This window comes from Bos indicus, chromosome 8, assembly GCF_029378745.1.
Source record: "Bos indicus isolate NIAB-ARS_2022 breed Sahiwal x Tharparkar chromosome 8, NIAB-ARS_B.indTharparkar_mat_pri_1.0, whole genome shotgun sequence".
Lineage (NCBI taxonomy): Eukaryota > Metazoa > Chordata > Mammalia > Artiodactyla > Bovidae > Bos > Bos indicus.
The window spans coordinates 83,129,589-83,150,203 of record NC_091767.1 but is presented as its reverse complement, the minus strand read 5'-3'; the positions used below and the strand labels follow the sequence as shown (position 1 = coordinate 83,150,203).

Below are 20,615 nucleotides of genomic sequence, written 5' to 3'. Positions count from 1 at the left end.
CTTAGTATGGGGCCTGGTGCCAGTGTGGAGCATAATATCCACCATTGCTCTCTTTTCCTCCACTTTTGGGGCTTAAACGCAGCTGGGGGTACATTGAGAGGCAGTGTAGTGGGAGGAATTCTCCACAAACTTCTCTGTAGAATGCCACGACTTAAGTAACCATTCTCCCCATTGTTGCACATGTAGGTGGTTTCCAGCTTTTTACTGGTTTACCGCTGCATGAATATTCTCATATGTAAATTCTTCTGGGTGGTGCTGCTGATTTCCTTAGGTTAAATTCTTTTAAAAGGCATTTCTAGGTCAAGGACATGCAAAATCTTAAAGCTTTTGATGTACACTGCATCAAAAAGCGGCTTGGTTAATAGGAGTTCAGAGCATGGATTCTGGACCCAGACTGGGTGTAAACCTTTGCTCTGCCGCTTATTAGCTGTGTGATTTGGGCCAGAATGACAATATCTAATACAGTTGTTTGAGGATTTAATATTTGTTAATTACTTAGAACAAGCACCTGGTACATACTAAGAGCCATGTATATTATGTTTAATTAAAAAATTAGAATTGCCTACTGCTTTTCAAAAGAACTGTCACACATACCGTCCTCTGTACTCCCTGTGCACCACATTGGCAGCTGCTGTGACACTGCTGAGCTGGCTAACTGGACGGCACTGACCCCATGGGTCCGTGCCATGGGTTGCAGTCACCATCCCTCCCTGCTATATTTAGTCCAGTCTTTGAGCTGCCCCATTATTGAGATTTGGGGCATTTTGTCTTCTAAGTGGTTAGCATAATATACTCCTTTATTATATATAGTCTCACCATCTTCTCGCTTACTGGAGGAGCATATGGACTCTGGGAAACCCTTTCAGATTCCTCTCAGTACGTCACCCCAACTCCCTCGATGGGGAACCTGGCCCCGTCCATGTGGAACGGAAATCCCTCCGCCCTGCCCCTGAAGCACATCTGGTCTCTGCCTTTTCTCAACTGTGTCTCATTTCTTTGCTAGCAAGTCTGCATGGCTTTGACATGCTTCTGGATGACAGGTGCTCTATCCACACTGAGATGCCCAGGTAAGGAGGCCTCCTGCAGGGCGGGACCCTGGCTACGGCCCCTCTGATTCTTATATCATCGGTTTAAATGAGGAGAGGCTTTGGGTGGGAATAGGAAGAAAGGGGAAGGCAGTAGGGTTGTGCATTTTTTTACTTTGAGAAAGGCAGTGGTTCTCATGGTGGGTTTGCTTCTCCATGTAAAACAAGATGACTTTTCAGGCAGACAATTCTTCCTTGTGTAGAACTCCAGAGAATGCAGCCAGTCTGGCATTCCTTGCAAACCTCCCCCACCTGCCCCTCCTACTAAATGCCAGTAGTGTTCCCACCCATTGGGTAAGCCAACCACCCCCCCCCCCCCCGCCCCTCCCAATACGCATTTTCAGCCACTTTCAGGAGGCTGTGCCGCCCCCAGTTGGGAACTGCTGATTAGGTTCAAACACAGCTCCACTGGGTGATGTCACGGAAACAGCAGTAGACTGTGAAGTGAATATTGTGCTCTCACCTTGTTTTACTCTGGTCCAAGCCCCAGCTGGCAGAGGAAGGGCACGAAGGAAAGCTTTCATTAATATAGGAGGCAGCGGGGGCTAACCCTGAGAACAAGGTTCATTTTCATGAAAGTGGGGGACTCAGACTTCAGGCCGGCCTTCCTGCCTGGCCCTGGCTTATCAGTGTAGCAGCCACAGGGAGGTTGCCCATCCTGTGTTCTCTGTCCCTAAGCGCAAGGGGTCTGTTGTGACAGAGCTGGAGAGGATCCCCAAGGATCCTAGAGTACACTGGAGTACCCTAGGCAGACCAGTGATTGGCATATCCTCAAGTAGCAGTTGAGTATTCATTCAGCTTTGGCAGACAGGAGTGGGGACCGGGACATGATGACTGGTGGCCACCCTAGCTCACTCCTGCCTTTTAGAGTGTTTCAGTCTGGCCAACCCCGTATTTGTCCACTTTTAAACAGCATGAAACTTGGGGTCTTTTCTCCAGCCAGCAAATTAAACCAGTCCCTGTAGTATCCAGTAACCCCCTAAGACAGGTTCTGGTGTTATAAATACAACTCGTCTGTCTCCCCCGCTTTTCTAGTGATGGTTGGATGTCCCGGGCTGTGACCTTCCTAGACCGACTTTTAATCTGGCTCGGGATCCGCAGGGACTAGATCTCCAGAGGTCTCCCCTGGACAGCACAGCGCTTACCATTGGAAATTTTCTCAAGATGCAATTTAAACCTGTTTCCTCAGGTCCATGCCTCAGCCTCGTAGCATAGGAGTTTCTGCCTCATTCTTCCCCTGGGTATTGAGATCTTAGCCCAAAGCCAGAGCTAGGACTTCTGTAGGCTACCTGCTCCTGGGTTGGGAGCAGGTCCAAGCTGGCACCCCGTCTGTGGTAGTGGTACAATTCCAAATGGATAGCATTCTTTGAGCTTTCTTACATTAGACTCCTTGTGACTATCTGATGGGAGCGGATTCCTCTGTCTCCCTCAAACACAAGATTTTGAAGACTTTGTAGACAAGCCCTCCATAGCATCACTGGCTGAGCATCATCCAACCCCAGGGGTGCCAGTCACACAGGTGCACTGGAGGGTGCCCCCAGACGTGTGCCCTGAAGAAGCCTGTTCTCCAGTCATTCCGAGCCCTGTTCTGGGCCTTGGGGATCCTCGGTGAAAATCCCTGAAGGAGGTCTTTCCAACCTAGTCACAGGACCCTGGGTCTCCACTTTCTTTGCTGGGCCACCTGGCCTCTGCATTTCTCCAGCTTCCTTTCTCCCAAGCATGCTACCCCTCTCACTGAATGTTTCTTTGGCTCCCCCGCTCACTTACACTCTCACTTTCCCTTCTCACCAGAACACTCTCCTTCTGATCATTTTGCACTGCCAAGAATGTAGGACTTACCTCAGGCATATTGTTTTCCTCTCTGTTGCTCTGATGCTGCTCTCCTATCTGAGGGGGTGGGTGAAGTGCAGACCAGAGCCACCCACACATCTATGCAGGTCGTTCATCAAGGTGAGTGAGGTCCCCTGGGGCTGGGTTGTGTACACCCCGACTGGAGGTATCCTTGGTGCCTCTGGCAGGGTGGCTATTCTGGAGAAAATACTCTTCCTCTTTTTTAAGAACTCTCAGAAACCCCTGAGGGACTTATGTGTAAGTTCAGTTCAGTCGCTCAGTCATGTCTGACTCTTTGTGACCCCATGGACAGCAGCACACCAGGCCTCCCTGTCCTTCACCATCTCTGGGAGCCCGCTCAAACTCGTGTCCATCAAGTCGGTGATGCCATCCAACCATCTCATCCTCTGTCATCCCCTTCTCCTTTTGCCTTCTATCTTTCCCACCTTCAGGGTCTTTTCCAATGAGTTAGTTCTTCATATCAGGTGGCCAAAGTACTGGAACTTCAGATTCAGCACCAGTTCCTCCAATGAATATTCAAGACTGATTTCCTTTAGGATGGACTGGTTTGATCTCCTTGCTGTCCAAGGGATTCTCAAGAGTCTTCTCCAACACCATAGTTCAAAAGCATCAATTCTTTGACACTCAGCCTTCTTTATGGTCCAACTCTCATATGCATACATAACTTCTGGAAAAAACCATAGCTTTGACCATACGGAGCTTTGTCGGCAAAGTAATGTCTCTGCTTTTTAATATGCTAAGTTTGTCATAGCTTTTCTTCCAAGGAGTCTTTTATTTTTGTGGCTGCAGTCACCATCTGCAGTGACTTTGGAGCCCAGGAAAATAAAGTCTGTCACTGTGTCCATTGTTTCCCCATCTATTTGCCATGAAGTGATGGGACCAGATGCCATGATCTTAGTTTTTTGAATGTTGAGTTTTAAGCTAGCTTTCTCACTCTCCTCTTTCACTTTCATCAAGAGGCTCTTTAGTTCCTCTTCACTTCCTGCCATAAGTGGGGTGTCATCTGCATATCTGAGGTTACTGATATTTCTCCCTGCAATCTTGATTCCAGCCCAGCATTTCTCATGATGTAGTCTGCATGGTAAGTTAAATAAGCAAGGTGACAATATACAGCCTTGAGGTACTCCTTTCCCAGTTTGAAACCAGTCCATTGTTCCATGTCCGGTTCTAACTATTGCTTCTTAACCTGCATACAGTTTTCTCAGGAGGCAGGTCAGGTGGTCTGGTATTCCCATCTCTTTCAGAATTTTCCACAGTTTGTTGTGATCCATACAGTCAAAGGGTTTAGCATATTCAATGAAGCAGATGTTTTTCTGGAATTCTCTTGCTTTTCCTATGATCCAGTGGATATTGGCAGTTTGATCTCTGGTTCCCCTGCCTTCTCTAAATCCAGCTTTCATGTACTGTTGAAGCCTGGCTTGGAGAATTTTGAGCATTACTTTGCTAGCATGTGAGATGACTGCAAATATGCAGTAGTTCCCTGGTGTATCAGATGGTAAAGCGTCTGCCTACAATGTGGGAGACACAGGTTTAATCCCTGGGTTGGGAAGATCCCCTGGAGAAGGAAATAGCACCCCACTCCAGTACTCTTGCCTGGAAAATCCCATGGACGGAGGAGCCTGGTAGGCTACAGTCCATGGGGTCGCAAAGAGTTGGACACAACTGAGCGACTTCACTTTCACTTCCACTTTGAACATTCTTTGGCCTTGCCTTTCTTTGGGATTGGAATGAAAGCTGACCTTTTCCTATGTGTAAGTTGATGCCACTCTATTCTCATGACAGGTGTTCCCCAACGATGCTCCCAAATCAGCCTTCTGAAATGGGGCCACATTTTTGCAAAGAAACAAGGCAGTTGGTGCTTTCCCCACACTATGGGGCCAGTTTCACCCGTGGTGAAGCTGTGATAGTTTAGAGAGCGTTTGTGGTTTGGTTGGGGAAAGTCCTACTGTCTTGGGTCCTGGGAAACCTAAGGCCAAGGAAAAGGCTCTCCCAGAGCAACAGGAGATGGGCAGAGGTGGCCTGGGCAGAGGCTCCTGGAGAGCTTCGGACTTTAGGCTTCATGAGGCCCCTGGGAGAGCCAAGCTTCTGCCCGTCTCCACCAGCACCTTGCCAGCAGCCTTGAACCTAGTCTCGTGCCCTCCCAAGACTTGCCATCACCACCTGTGCAGGAGACCTATTAAAGCTTTCTACATGTGTACTAAGTCACTTCAGTCATGTCCAACCCTTTGCGACCCTATGGACTATAGCCCACCAGACTCTTCTGTCCATGGGATTCTCCAAGCAAGAATACTGGAGTGGGTTGCCATGCCCTCCTCCAGGGGATCTTCCTGACTCAGGGATCGAACCCACATCTCTTACATCTCCTGCACTGGCGGACAGGTTCTTTACCCCTAGCACCACCTCGGAAGCCCCAAAGCTTTCTAAGAGTTCTTCAGATGTTTTTAGGAGAATGTGTCACAGTGTGGCATTGCCATGGGCACCACCTCACCCCAGGGAGTAGCTAAACACAGAGCACACCCCGTGTGGTCCTTTGGCTCCCACAGAGGCACACATATCTTCTGGCCTTTCCTGACCCTCTCTCTGCAGCTTTGCCCAAAGGACTAGTAACATTAACTAGAAATTTCAGGGGTGTGTAGAAAGAACACAGCTTGGGGACCGAATCTTCTTTCTCCTTCATCTTTTCATCCCATTCCGCCCAAATACTAGTTAGGGAGCATGGAAGATGGATGTCTCTTCCTGTTCCCTGACAAGTGATGAAACAATTATAAGACAGCACACAGCAGTTACTCAAGAAATGCTCATTTCCTCAAGTTACCCAGGTTCTGCAATAAAGGTAGAGGAGGACCCTTCAGACTTAAAGGACGTTCAGGTAAAGGGCAGAGCCTAATCGCTAAGGTTTGCCTCCTTGGGCAGTGCTTCCTCTAAGTGAGGATAGTACTCCTTTCAGGAGGGCAGGCTGTGATTGGCAGGGTCACATGGACAGCCTCCTGGGGAAACAGGTTCCTTGACTTAGGTGGTGGTTACAATAAAGTTTTGCACTTTTGTGTTGTATTTAACAATAAAGATTTCTTTTCAATAACTTGCTTTCTTCCTTTCTCACTCGCTTTACTACACAAATACTAAGAGCCTCCACCTCTGGGACATGCCGTGGGCAGTGTCGCTGGCTGCCTGAGCACCTCACTTCAGGCCAGAGTCGGGAGGATGTGGAGGTGAGGCGGCAGGCCCTGGAGGGTGTTCACAGAATGTGATCCCCACAGCCCTGTCTCCTCCGGGTGCTGAGGATAACAGCAGCAGAGTGAAAGGAAACTGGGCACATTTTTTCCTCGAAGTGAACCTCTGCTTGTCCTGCTACACTCATGCTCTGGTCTCCCCGCCCTCTGTTGGCAGCGTCTCTCTCTCCTGGATAAGTTAGTAGGTGGCAGTCCTGTTTTCCCTTCAAGGGCTGACCTTTCCCAGCATCTGAGACCTGGATCCTGCTCTTCCCTAGAATTTGCCAACACCACACATGGTGTGGTTTCAAAGGAGAAGCAATGCCGTCATCCATGAAACACCTATGCCCTGGGCTGGCATGGAGGAGCCAGGGAATAGGGGAGGACAGGGCCTCCACTAGAACCCAGCACTAGAAAACGAGGTGCCTGCTATGGCTTCTGTGAGGGGCCAGCCTTGCGTGAGATGAAAATGTCAACTGTTCATCAGTAACACTGGGCTAAAGATATATTTTTCAAAGTAGCCTGGCTAGATGTTCAGACCATCCAGCACCAGGTTCCCAGCCAGCAGCAGCTTCTGCAGTGACTCCGCTTCTTCCTAGATGGTCAGGTTTTCATCTGGTCAAAGCAGGGGCCAAACCCTCATCCAGCTCACACCTTTTTATTGATGAGGCTCTCCTCGCTGCAGGTCCTGGGACCAGCTCATCTCTAACTCCTGCTCTGGCAGCCTGAGCCCCAGCAGTGAGCTCCTGGGTCAGGCGGCTTGGGGCTGGCACACCTGCCTTGGGAATTCAAATATGCTTGACCTCACTTTCTAAAAGGGTTTGTTAGACTCACAAGTTTTCTTAGCTGGGGTTAATTTGCTTAGTATTAAAGTTATCAGCTAGAAACGGGTCCCACCTCATGACAACATATCTATACCAAATCACCTCAAAGGAGTTGTGCAGGGGAAGTCCTGTGGAAGGCCTTGCCTTGTGTACAGGTCCAAACTCAATCCTGCCTCCTGAGTTTCCCTACATCACATTATGGATTCCTCCTGCCCTGTGCTCCTGCCCTGTCTTCTCTGGGGCTGGACTGTGGACAATCCTGTGACAAAAGCCTGACATTCATCTGACCCACCAAATTGGTAAGAGGTAGTCCTGGTGAGCAAATGAAGACCTCTGCAGGCCCAGAACCCATCCCCTATCCCCTCACCAGACTTTCTGACCATGAGATCTGAGACTGCTCCGTGGTACAGGAATTCTCAGTCTCTCTGGGAAGGATGCAGTGTTTGCATATACAACATGAAATCTAGCACAATGGGCTTTGCAAGTGTTATTCATGACACTAAAGGGAATAAGGGAATTTTGAAAGGGATCTCTGTTTTGCCAATCTTCAAAGCCAAGGCAAGGCAGAATGACTTAATGTGACAGCTCAAGCCTGCTGAGTAGTGACACACTGCACCAGCTCACGGCCAAACATGACATTTACTCTCACAAGACTTCTAACTCAGATTAGGTACTGACGTTCACCATCTTTTTCTGGGGAGGGAGAAGAAAATGATGACCTTAATACTCAGATTAATAACAAGAATCCAAAAGTAGGCTGTCAACCACAGTGGCTTAATGTGACTAAGGGTTTAGCTCTGATTATTCAACAAAATGTGAAATGACTCCACTGTGGTCTTTCCCCATGTTCTTCCTGCTTGACCTGGGTGTCACTAAAAGGATTCAACTCTCTATACACAAAGTTAGGAGGGAATACCAACCTTTATTTACACTTGGGTTCAAGTTCAGAACTGCCATCTTGGACAGTATAGCAAGGCAAAAAAAAGCACAAATCCTGAGACCAAGGTTCAGATTCCAACATAAACATATCAACTGTGTAACAAGTTTGTGACTGTTACCCAGTTTCTTCAGTAAAATGGGAAGAGTGTCGCCCCAGCTTCCGGGGCTGTTAACAGCTGCCTCCACCCCAGCCACCATCGCGGCACGACCCACAGGCAGCCAGCTGAACCGCCATGGGCCTCCCAGTCTCAGCCCTGCTGATGAGTGGGGTTTTCTTGAACCTCCAAGGAAACCCCTAACCCTAACATGCTCCAAAGGCAAGAAAGAGGAACTCGAACTGGTGCAGGGCCGAGAAAGAAAAACTGCTTATGGGTGTTCAGTATTATTTACAAGTCTTGCCCAGGACAGGGACAGACAGCCTTTGAACACAGGTGTTGAATTCTGACACTAGCTTTGAGGGAGACAATCTGCAACCCTCTTTTCCCTGGACCCCTTTTCATTTGATTGGTGGGTTAAATAACATGATTTTAAAGATCATATACTTAATACACATCCTAAAAACCACCCAAACACTAAATATGCACATTTATACTAAGCATGTGTGTATGTGTGTGTTACATACACACAGAAACCACGAGGTAGTTTAAATCACCATGAAAAACCCCAATACTTGCCCCAATTCTCTGCCACAGAGTGGCAACCTTTGAGTGCACAATAGCTATTTAAAATTATTGGTTAAATAAAAAACCAAAAAAATTCCAGGAGAATATAACATTTACAAGTAAATGGTAAATATAACTATTTTAATTTCTTGGTCTCTGAAAACTAGGCTGTGACTGCTTTAAATTAATAGCAGAGTTATATGTATTTCCTCTAATACTGAAGGACACAGCCTTCCGGTATCTATACAACTTACTAAGTAGTCTCAATAGATTCTATTTTACAACTTGCTTTACTCTCCATGCTTTTGTGGAGGATTCAATACAATTTCTATGTACAAGTTTTAAACATTATTTCTGAACTACATTTGGAATTCATTAAATAAAAAAATAATCACCATTATCTACCTTCCTGGGAAAGTGCCAGACTAACCCCCAGCCAGAACTGCTGCTCTTTAGGTGTCTGGAGAAATCCCTGTTCCCACAAACCACCCAGACCAAAAAGAGTGCAATGAGCTCAAACTATACGGGAAAAAGCAACATCTATTGTTCTTAGAGTTGGACTCTCTTCCCCACAGCAAGGAAAGTCTCTTCATAGGTATGCCAGTGCTGTTTAAGTTGCCAGGGAAATTGGGCTGTCTCAAGCCAGAGCAGGGAAGTCTTCAGGGTCATCTGGGTTTGGAGCAACATCTTGTATCTGAAAAAGAGAAGTTTTGAAACCAACTGTCAGTTCACCCATTCCCACCTGGGTGCAGAAGTGTGTGAAACACAGTACCTACTCTCTCAGGGAGGAGCTAACCGAGTAGGGGTAAGCGGCCCCACACTGAGGGAGGGAGGCCCAGTGGGAAGAGAGGAGTGGCAGGGGCTCTCTATGCGAGGCCCTGCTCTGAGCTGCAGCCAAGTTCTGCACAGACCCTGCAGAGGGGGGCCCAGAAGCATGCTTCTCCCTCCTCTGACCCGCTCTGTCCCCACTGCAGAATGGCTGGCAGTGCCTGCCACCCTGCCTCGCCCACGCCCTGCCCCAGCCCTCACTCCCACAAATCCTTACTGTGAGCCTTTATTTGCACCTTGCGTGCATGTGTGCTAAGTCACTTCAGTTGTATCTGACTCTTTGCACCCCTACGGACTATAGCCCAACAGACTCCTTTGTCCATGGGATTCTCCAGGCAAGAATACTAGAGTGGATTGTCATGCCTTCCTCCAGGGAATGTTCCCGACTCAGGGAACGAACCCGTGTCTCACGTATCCTGCATTGGCAGGTGGGTTCTTTACCATTAGCACCACCTGGACCCTTTATCTAGCCCCTCCCCTTCATCCAATAAACATGACAGAACGTTTGCTACATGGAGATACAAGGATGATTAAAGACAGTCCTACCCTCAGGAGCTCATAGAGCTCCTGCAGGAGGAGCATACTGGTCACATCAGTAACAGGTGGCCTGGGAACAGAGGCCCACCGTCAGGGCGTCCAGTGCAACTTGGTGGCCATGCACACATTACAGTTAAGTGATGTCTTCTAAAAGAGAAACTTCTGGAGATAACCACAACAAATGAGCAAAAAGAACAGGATTCTGACACAATGCAGCTGTGAAGGGGGTGGGGCCTGAGGGTGGTGCAGAGCTGGAAGAGCCCCGGTGGGTGGCAGGGCCCCTTGCACAGATAGCCACACTGCACCACAGTGGCAGAGCTGCTATTGGAAAGGGGCAGGCGTGTATTTTCTATTTCCAGAATTGATCCTTTTTCCAAGCTGGCCTCAGATTTACCCAGAAAAAACACTTGTTTTCGTTCTTGCTGAAGTATAACAAGTTAGACTCCTCCCAGGGGTTGCTCCCTGGAATAAGAGAATCGGCAGCAAAAGGAACATTTCCAGGATCAGCCACAAAGAAGGGGCTGCTCCATTTTCACAGGGACAGCACTGGTGCCTCTGCTGGCCGCCAAACCTTATGCCCGATTCCCACTAACCAGGTCTTGGTATATTTATTCATAAAACACTGATGAAGCGTCTAGTACAGCTCATATTACACTAGGCATTGGGGAAACCAGTCTGTCTTCTGGAGACAGCAGACGCTGGCCAACAACTGTGCCGGTGATAGTACAATTAAACGTGCAGATGGTGCTTCAAAGAAAGGAAGGACTCTGACCTGGCCTGGAAGCCTCCTCTGATGAAGGGAGATTAGAGGATCTATCCTAGGTAAACAGGCAAAGGGGTGGGAGGAAGGCCAGCAGGCAGAAAGGCCCCATGGAGCAAGGAACAAGGTTGTGTGTCCCAGAAGTAGGGCAGCATTGGCTGAAGAGTGGCAAAGAATGGTTTGACGTGAAAAGGTTGCCTTGAAGCTGTTGGAAGGATTCTGTCTACTCTGAAAGCATCAGGGCACAGCGTTGCTTACACGTAGTAAGCAACTGTCAGCTGATCTGATTCAATACCAAGCCTGGGGACCTCACCTGATGCACATGTGTGAATTCTCCAGCTGAGTGTACACTCATAGCAGACAGACTTCCCTGGAGACCCTGGAGGCCAGGGCTACACAATGGTCTGTATCCAACTGATGCCCATCATGCTGATGACCATTCCAAACACTCTAACATGAGACCCACACTAGACAGAGGAGAAAGAACTCCTCTATCTAGATCAGGAAGAACTTGATGATCCTCCAAAATTAAACTATGTAGGCCCAGGGCATCTTCATCCTCTCACTTCAGAAAACCACCCAGGATTTAGAATATACACACTTACCACCACTTCTGCTCTGGATCCATAGTTTTCTGCCCTTCTGATCCTTCCCCGGCCTCCCCGTGTGCCACCTCTGGCTCCACGCCCAGGACGAGGGAGGTTACCAAAATTAATCTCCAGCTGGGATGTGATGTCATTGGCTGCTTTCCGGAAAACATGGGCATCATCTTCATAGTCATCCTTTACCATCTGAAACACAGTTACAGCATCAAACACAGAACATACACACGGCCGTCTCCATGGACACTCACTGGGCTGAGCAGGGGAAGATGATGTGGCTGCTCTGCTTCCAGCTGCGTGGGTTTTGCACATTTTGCAGCCACACGTTCTCACACTGACAGGCCTTCTTTTTTAATTTAATTGGAGTAGCTGATTTACAGTGCTGGATTAGTTTCTGCTGTAACAACAAAGTCAGTCAGCTATTGCTGCTGTTCAGTCACTAACTCGTGTCTGATTCCAACCCAATGAACTGTAGCCTACCAGGCTCCTCCGTCCATGGAATTCTCCAGGCAAGAATACTGTAGTGGGTTGCCATGTCCTTCTCCAGGGGATCTTCCTGACCCAGGGATCAAACCTGTGTCTCCTGCACTGCAGGTGGATTCTTTACTGCTGAGCCACCAGGAAAACCCAAGTTGGCTATATAAATGCATAAATCCACTCTTTTAAGATTCTATCACCATACAGATCATCACAGAGTATTGAATAGAGTTCCCTAAACTCTATGCTGCTACTGCTGTTGCTGCTGTCGCTTCAGTCGTGTCGGACTCTGTGCAACCCCATAGACGGCAGCCTACCAGGCTCCCCCATCCCTGGGATTCTCCAGGCAAGAACACTGGAGTGGGTTGCCATTTCCTTCTCCAATGCATGAAAGTGAAAAGTGAAAGTGAAGTTGCTCAGTTGTGCCCGACTCTTAGCGACCTCATGGACTGCAGCCTACCAGGCTCCTCTGTCCACGGGATTTTCCAGGCAAGAGTACTGGAGTGGGGTGCCATTGCCTTCTCCACCTAAACTATATAGTAGGTTCTTAATAGTTATGTACTTTATACATAGCAGTCTCATAGTCTTAATTCAAGCATTTTTGAACTTACTTCAAGTCAGACCAAATATCTATCAGTTTAGTAGGTTAAGATGTAAGATTTAACATGACTAACAGAAATCCTATAAATGTTGCATATCTAAGTGTATTTTGCTGAGATTGAAAAGTTTTAGTTCCTGCCTTTTGTTCACCAATGCTACTTTGATAAATAAGGAAAATTCACCTTCCTAGAAAAGAACTTGATGGAGAAACTGCTCTCAACATGGGTGCTGACTGTACAAATACCATATGTTAAAAATTGGATGATTTACAGTAAATAATTTCGATTCAAAATATATGGAAAGAGTAACACAGCAGTATGATTATCTAAGGGTTGGTACCAAGGCTGAATAAAGAACTCAGGCTGCTTTTTAAAAACCACCTTAGTTAAAATTCTTTGAGAATATACATTTTATTGTATGGGGCTTCCCTTGTAGTAGCTCAGTTGGTAAAGAACCTGCCTGCAATTCAGGAGACCTGGGTTCAATTTCTAGGTTGGGAAAATACCCTGCAGAAGGAAATGGCAACCCACTCCAGTATTCTTGCAGGGAGAATCTCATGGACAGGGGAACCTAGCAGGTTCCCCCATCCATGGGGTCACAAGAGTCAGACATGAATCAAGAGGTCAAATTAGTTCTGTCTCTTGTTAAAACTGTATCAATAAACCTTCAAATTTGATTTGGTTTCAATTCCTAACAATGAATGAAACAAAAGCTCTCACTTGGAAGTAACATATAAACCTACAAAGAAATATAAACCCGCAGAAAATAGGCCAATGATTGTGGATGAGAATCTCCAAAGTGTTATGTGGTTAAACATCCATTTGCTTGTCCAGCAAATGGAATCAAATTTCCCAGAGCACGTGTTTCCCTTTTGGCCATATGTTTATTCCAGGCTTCATGTTTAACATTTGTGTCCTTAGGCAGATGTACTCTTGAAGCTAAAAAGATGAAGGAAAGAACAATTCAGGAACACTTGCACTCTGGTAACAAGACAAACACAAAAAAATGTAAGTGGCAAAATAATAAACTACTTCCTGATTTAGAAAACAGCTGGCTGTCAAGGCACCTCAGCAGAGACATAGCAGACTTCCCAGTAAGAAGGCACAGCTTGCGATGGAAGTTGAGTAAGCAAATTGTCAGGCCAAAGTGCTTTAAGGGCCTGCTCTATTCATAGGCTACTGTTAGGTCTTAACTTTGGCAAGAACAGAGCTCCAAGGAAACAAGAGGTATTATTCTAGTGCTTTTGTTCTCTTCAGGGTATCCAGAACAAAGTAGTGACACCAAGATTTGGCTTCTGTCTCTTTAAGAACAACTCCTGGCTGAAATCATCAATGCTGTAAGGTTAATAAGTACCAAAGATGTGTGCCTTACTGAGACCAAGCTCAATGACTCAGCTAACCCAGTTGCTTCAAAGATTCCAGGAGACCTCTCTCAGAAGCCAGGGAAGATGAATCTGGTGTGGATTAAGAAGAACAGTTTCTATTTTTACTTAACATGTCAGCTGCACATTTCAAATCCTGACAGCACAATTGTTTTAGGCAAAGCTTTATTTACAAAAGAAGAAAGTGGATAGGGAAAAAAAAAACCCAACCCAACTTGCTGATAGACTTGTAAAAAGACCTCATAGAGCTTTCTGAGAGAATAAGGCTCTGGCCTCGTATGTGTACAAAAAGCCTTTTCTAGAGGAACAGCTCAAAACACAGACTCCTGGAGTTCGGACTGACGGCAAGAGGAGGTAGGAAGGAATCCAGTATCATAAATGATCCCCTAGAGAAACTATTCATAAAAAGAATATAACTAACCAAAATGTAAATAGGAACACAGACAAAACTACATAGTATAAAACTCCTGATTTTCAAATGGAAAATCAATGAATAACATCAAGCAGAGAGGAAGAGTGTTCACCACCACCACTGACACAGAGACTGGTATCAAGATAAATAGCTGTGACTGAATGATACTAACTCTAAATTTTAAAATTACAATGCTTCAGTGTACCCTCCTTTAAGTTTAGGAATTCGAATAGAATGTGATTAAATAACTCTCTGACCATCCTTATCAATATATGCTGGAAAATATTTTCAAAGCTGAAGCCGCCAACAAATAGGTGAACACAAAGCATGTAAAATCAGATCTTAAGAATGTGTTAGCAATCCCAAGTGGATAGCTGGCCATGCTAACAGTGCCTGTCATGGGGGAGGGGCTTCAGGGGTCCTCTGGTGAATTTCTGCAGAGGGAGCAAAGCTACTGCAATATCACCAGAAAGGATTCACCCAACTCCGACTGGTTTAAAGTGATCAACTAGTTTCAGTTAAACACTCTTATTAAGAATTAGAACTGTGAAAAATAACATTGAATCACTTTTTTGCACACCTGAAACTATAAAAATATTGTAAATCAACTCTACTTGAATTAAAAAAAAGAATCATAACTGAAGGTAATCTAATCACGAAAATGCCTAGTTGTTATCCTATGAAATGGCATCATTCAGGGAAACATTCTGGATCTCTCTTTGGACACAAAATTGAAATGTAACTAAAACACAACAGTGTAAGCATAGTCTTCACACAGTTCTGAAGTGAGCAGAAAATGTGCTCACTATAACTGCTTTGGATCAAGTATTAATGGGTCGATTTTTTTCAGTTAATAAAAATATAGTAAAATTAGGCATGCATGGTGACTCTTAGGTTGAAACAGACACGTCTGATTACTATAAGGTTGAAACTAGAATGTCAACTACTAATGTTCCATTTCATTTTCAATAAGGTAACAGTGAAGATTACCTCTAGATATAAAACATCATGCTTACATCATCTCTATATTTAGACTTGTGTATCACCACTGCTTTGGAAGGGACAGTAGACTCAGGTTTCCGGATGTTAAATTCAGGCTTTGGTCTGGTCTGTTCTTGAAGATTTTTCCACTCATCTAGGGTCATCTCTTGAACTTGAGTTTCTTCTTCTACCTCCAATTCAGGAACTCTATAAAGAAGTATAATCATAAAGAATAATTTTTGATGGGTCTGAAATGTCTATTTTATGAAAGAGGAAGTCACACCCATTAGTTTAATGTACTTTCACAGAACTCCATCTCAGATTTAAATAAGGTAAGAAAATCTTTGAACCATAGCTTCCTTATTTTCATAATTTTATGCCATCACTCCCAACTGAAGATACTCCCTGTCTGTGTTCAAAGCAGTCTTTGAAAAATGGGAATATAACCATTCCAGTGACATTAATATTACACTCACTACCAAGCATTCCCTTCCCATATGGCATTACATACAAAATGAGATAATTGTAGAAACAAATGGGAGAAGCTATTGAGACAAAACATATATAGAGAACCATGAACAGAGGTTATAAACAGTGAGTCACAAATGCATTCTTTTGTAAATATCCTCCTTAAATTCATGAATTCTTAAAAAAGACAGACATATAGAACAATGAAACAAAATTTAACATCTAGAAATAAGCCCTCATATTTATGAGCAATTAATTTTTTTGACCAGGGTGCCAAAGACCATTATTTTACATGTGGATATTAAATTTTCCCAGCAACCGTTGTTGAAAAGTTCTTTCTCCTTTGAATTAAGTTGAACTTCTACCCCATACCATAAGTATAGGAGCTAAAAGTATAAAACTCTTCGAAGAAAATATAGGCATAAACCTTGGATTAGGCAATGGCTTCTTAAATACAACACTGAAAGCAGAAGCATCAAAAGAAAAAGTAGATAAACTGGACATCACCAAAACTCAAAACTTTCATGCTATAAAAGGACACCATCAAGAAAGTGAAAGGATAACTCACAGAATGGGAGAAAATATTTGCAAACCATTTATCTGATAAGGGACTTAGATCTAGAATACAAAAAGGACTCTTACAACTCAATATAAGTAAATGACACAACTAAAAACAGTGCAAATGTCAAAACAATGAATGTGCACGTATTTTTGCACATTTCACAATACGTAGATTCTATATCAGTTTAGGTGGTAGGAATAGGTGTGTTTGCAAATTTTCACAATGAGATGTTGGAAAAATACTAATATGAAAATATATCCAAGCAACTTCCCTGGTGGTCCAGAGGATAAGGCTCCATGCTCCCTATGCAAGTGGCCTGGGGTTCAATCCCTGGTCAGGAAACTAGATCCCACATGCTGCAACTGAGAGTTCACGTGCTGTGATGAAGATGAAAGATCTGGTGTGCAGCAACTGCGACCCAGCACAGCCAAGTAAATAAATATTTAAAATAAAAACATAGCCCAAATATACACTGGCAAAAATATAAAAAGACACTAAATTTTGTAATCTCAAATACTGGAAATGACCCAAAATCATCTGGAGAAGATCTTAGTGGAAAAATTATAAATACTAAGCAGCTAAAAAAGAATCAGAAATACATATATTACTATGGGGCACCTCCAGGATATACTGATAAAACAGTAAGGTAGAATATATGCTTCCATTCACCTAAGGAATACAACCTACAAATATATATATATATACAGATTTAAAAAATAAAATCATAATATACACCAGGGAAAGAACAGGGATATACGCTAACTGGAAAATATCATGTCTTAACAGATTGTATTTTGGAAACATGTAAATATTTTGTATAATTATAAACCAGATTTAAATTCAATATCTAAAATTTGGAAGCAAGATTAATCAAATTAGTCTAGTTTATCACACTGGCGATAAAAAGAATCAGAAAAGAGCTATTTGGAGTGCCTTGAAATATAAACTTGATTTTTCATCTCTATATATAACTTTTTAATAATCATGTTACTGAAGATAGTGTTGGTAATGTTATGAATATTTGTCATGTGTGTAGCAAATGACAGTACAATGTTACTGACAACTGGGATTTTCAGCATGGAAGAAAAAGAAAAACAAATGTAAGAAAGTTTAGCTAAAATCTTGTACTCCTAAATTTCAAATGAAAATAATGAATAAACTCATAACATATTTTATCTTAAAAATGTTGTGTATATGTGTATTTCTCAGCTCATCCACTTAAATGTACTAGAAACAGTTAAGAATCTAGTAGTAGTAAGTAACCCCAGTGCCTAGATTATGGTTTCTAAATACCATATTCTATCTTTTAAGTTTATTTTATGGAAGTACATAAAGTAAATTTACAATGAACAGTAAAGTGATTCAGTTATATATAGTTATACATTCTTCTTCATATTCTTTTCCATTATGCTTTATCACAGGATATTGAATTCTCTGTGCTATATAGTAGAACCTTGTTATTTATCCATTCTATGTAAAATAGTTTGTATCTACTAATTCCAAACTCCATCCCATCTACTCTTCCCCAACACCCACTCCCCCTTGGCAACCACAAGTCTGTTCTCTATGTCTGTGAGTCTGTTTCTGTTTCATAGATAAGTTCACTGGTATCATATTTTTGATTCCACGTGTAAGTGATACCATATAATTCTAAATACCATATTCTATTAAAGGACTCTGGCTCCCTGGAAAAATGACTCAGTATAAGGTGTGAACTACAGATGATGAGTCATAAACATGTCTTGCCAGAAAGCAAGCAAGCTATTAAAGATTACTGAATGTGTCTCAAAAGGATCAAGGATCAACTTGAAGAGGCCCCCTTCAGTCAAAAAATGGATCAGTTTAAGTACCAATAAGCATAAAATCTCAGTGGACTAAAACATATCAGATATGTTTAAATCTCTAAGTTCATAACGACACTTAAAAAAAGTCACTGGCACCTTTGAAAGATATGAGGGAGCCAACTCTTTCTAAAAATGAGTGAAAGTAAAATATTTCTTTTATTATCCTTCATTTCCTTAACAAACTTATACCTCACTGTAATCAACTAGTTCTAGGTAAGTTTTTCTTTATAGATCATCCCAGCTACTTAAGTAAAGAATGATAGAATTAGACTATCACTAATTTGCAGCCCTAATAAATCAATGGATAAAGGAAATGATAAGCAGCAGCCTTTCATAAACTTTGCAACAATCTTACCAAAAAGTTGAACCTGAATTTGATCAAACCTCTGCCTCTCAGTATTAAGAAAATTTTTAAAAAATATGAATAACAGAGAAACATGTTCTACTACTCTATAATGCCATGCTGGATTTGGCTTGCACTAAGTAATAACAGCCAATATTTTTTTCAGGAATTTTGTGATTTGGCTGTTAAAGTACAGTTGTTAAAAATTAACTTATAGAGAGAAGAATTACAATCCTGCAGCCTTCAAAATGAAAACCACAATCACAGAAAGTTAAACAAAAATTAAAAGGCAGAGGGTTATGTCCCAGATGAAGGAACAAGATAAAACCTCAGGGAAAAAAAAAAAAAAGCTAAATAAAGGTGAAGATAGGCAACCTTCCAGAAAAAGAATTCAGAATAATGATACTGAAGATGATCCAGGATCTCGGGGGCAGAGGTGGGAAATGGAGAAGATGCAAGAAATATTTAACAAACACCCAGAAGAATTAAAGAACAAATGAACAGAGATGAATTAATACACTGGAAGGAATCAGTAACAGGATAACTGAGACAGAAAAATGGATAGTGACCTATAAGACAGAATGGTGAAAATCACTGCTGTGGAACAAAATGTAGAAAAAAGAATGAGAAGAAATGAAGACAGTCCAAGAGACCTCTGGGACAACATTAAATGCACCAACATTTGCATTATAGGGGTCCCAGGAGGAGAAGAGAGAAAGGGCCCAAGAAAATATTTGAAGAAATATTATTTAAAAACTTACCCAACATGGAAAAGGAAATAGTCAACCATGTCCAGGAAGCACAAAGAGTCCCAGGAAGGATAAACCCAAGAAGGAACACACTGAGACACACAGTAATCAAAGTGACAAAAATTAGAGACAAAATACTAAAAGCAACAAGGGAAAAACGATAAATAACATAACATACAAGGGAACTCCCATAAGGTTATTGGCTTATTTCTCTGCAAGAGAGAACACAAACTCTGCAAGCTAGAAGGGACTGGCATGAAATATTTAAAGTGATGAAGAGAAGAACCTACAAATAAGAATACTCTCCACAGTGAGGCTCTCATTCAGATTTGACAGAGAAATAAAAAGTCTTTTCAACAAGCAAAAGTTAAGAGAATTCAGCACCACCAAACCAGCTTCATAACAAATGCTTAAGGAACTTCTCTATGTAGGAAAAACAACAGAAGAAAAAGACCTAAAAAAACATACTCAAAACAATTTTGAAAATGGTAATAGGAACATACATATTGATAACTAATGCAATTATTGATTAATCAAAATACCAATACATGAAATGCACCAACCAAAAGACATACACTGGTTGGGTAGATTCCAAAACAAGACCCATATATATGCTGTCTATAGAAGATCCACCTCAGACATGGGGACACTTACGGACTGAAGGTAAGAGGATGGGAGAAGGTATTCCACACAGATGGAAATCAAAAGAAAGCTGGAGTACCAATACTCATATCAGACAAAATGGACTTTAAAACAAAGACTTGTTACAAGAGACAAAGGAGGAGGACTACTACATAATGATCAAAGGAACAATCCAAGAAGATATAATAATTCTAATTATATATGCACCCAAAAACATAGGAACACCTTAATACGTAAGGCAAATACTAACAACCATAAAAGGAGAAACTGACAATAATACAATCATTTTTTAAAACTACAGTAATAGTGGGGGACTTTAACACCCCACTTTCATCAACGGACAGATCATCCAGATGGCAAATTAATAAGGAAACACAGGCCTTAAATGACACATTAGACCAGATGGACTTAATTGATATTTATAAAGCTGCTGCTGCTGCTGCTGCTAAGTCGCTTCAGTCGTGTCCGACTTTGTGCGACCCCACAGACGGCAACCCACCAGGCTCTCCTGTCCCTGGGATTCTCCAGGCAAGAACACTGGAGTGGGTTGCCATTTCCTTCTCCAATGCATGAAAGTGAAAATTGAAAGTGAAGTCGCTCAGTCGTGCCCGACTCCCAGTGACCCCATGGACTGCAGCCCACCAGGCTACTCCGTCCATGGGATTTTCCAGGCAAGGGTACTGGAGTGGGGTGCCATTGCCTTCTCCAATTTATAAAGCATTCTACCCCAAATAGCAGGTTACACAAGTGCACATGGAACATTCTACAGGACTGACCATATGCTGGGGAACAAGATGGCCTTGATAAATTTAAGAAAATTGAAACCATATCAACCAATTTTTCTGATCATAATGCTATG

General features: G+C 43.2%; 2 protein-coding genes across 6 annotated transcripts in view; one reads left to right on the top strand and one right to left on the bottom strand.

The window, feature by feature from the left end:
* The window catches only part of CDC14B (cell division cycle 14B), a 161,527-nt gene that overhangs the window by 124,939 nt on the left and 15,973 nt on the right, over positions 1-20,615 (top strand). For 2 of the 4 annotated variants that reach the window (XM_070795108.1, XM_070795101.1), the window contains 2 exons: positions 1,004-1,067; positions 2,121-3,780. The exons of 1 other annotated variant lie outside the window; for it this stretch is intronic. In XM_070795108.1, coding sequence (XP_070651209.1) covers positions 1,004-1,022 — 19 coding nt within the window. In that variant the 3' untranslated portion in view covers positions 1,023-1,067; positions 2,121-3,780. Of the gene's footprint in view, positions 1-1,003; positions 1,068-2,120; positions 3,781-20,615 lie in introns of those variants that run through there. One more of the 4 variants, XM_070795102.1, reaches the window with a different exon arrangement.
* HABP4 (hyaluronan binding protein 4) overlaps positions 7,872-20,615 on the bottom strand; it is a 36,236-nt gene continuing 23,492 nt past the window's right edge. For both annotated transcript variants that reach the window (XM_019966542.2, XM_070795110.1), the window contains 3 exons: positions 15,184-15,355; positions 11,301-11,486; positions 7,872-9,264 (listed from right to left, as the gene is read on the bottom strand). In XM_019966542.2, coding sequence (XP_019822101.2) covers positions 9,208-9,264; positions 11,301-11,486; positions 15,184-15,355 — 415 coding nt within the window. In that variant the 3' untranslated portion in view covers positions 7,872-9,207. The remainder of the gene's footprint in view (positions 9,265-11,300; positions 11,487-15,183; positions 15,356-20,615) is intronic.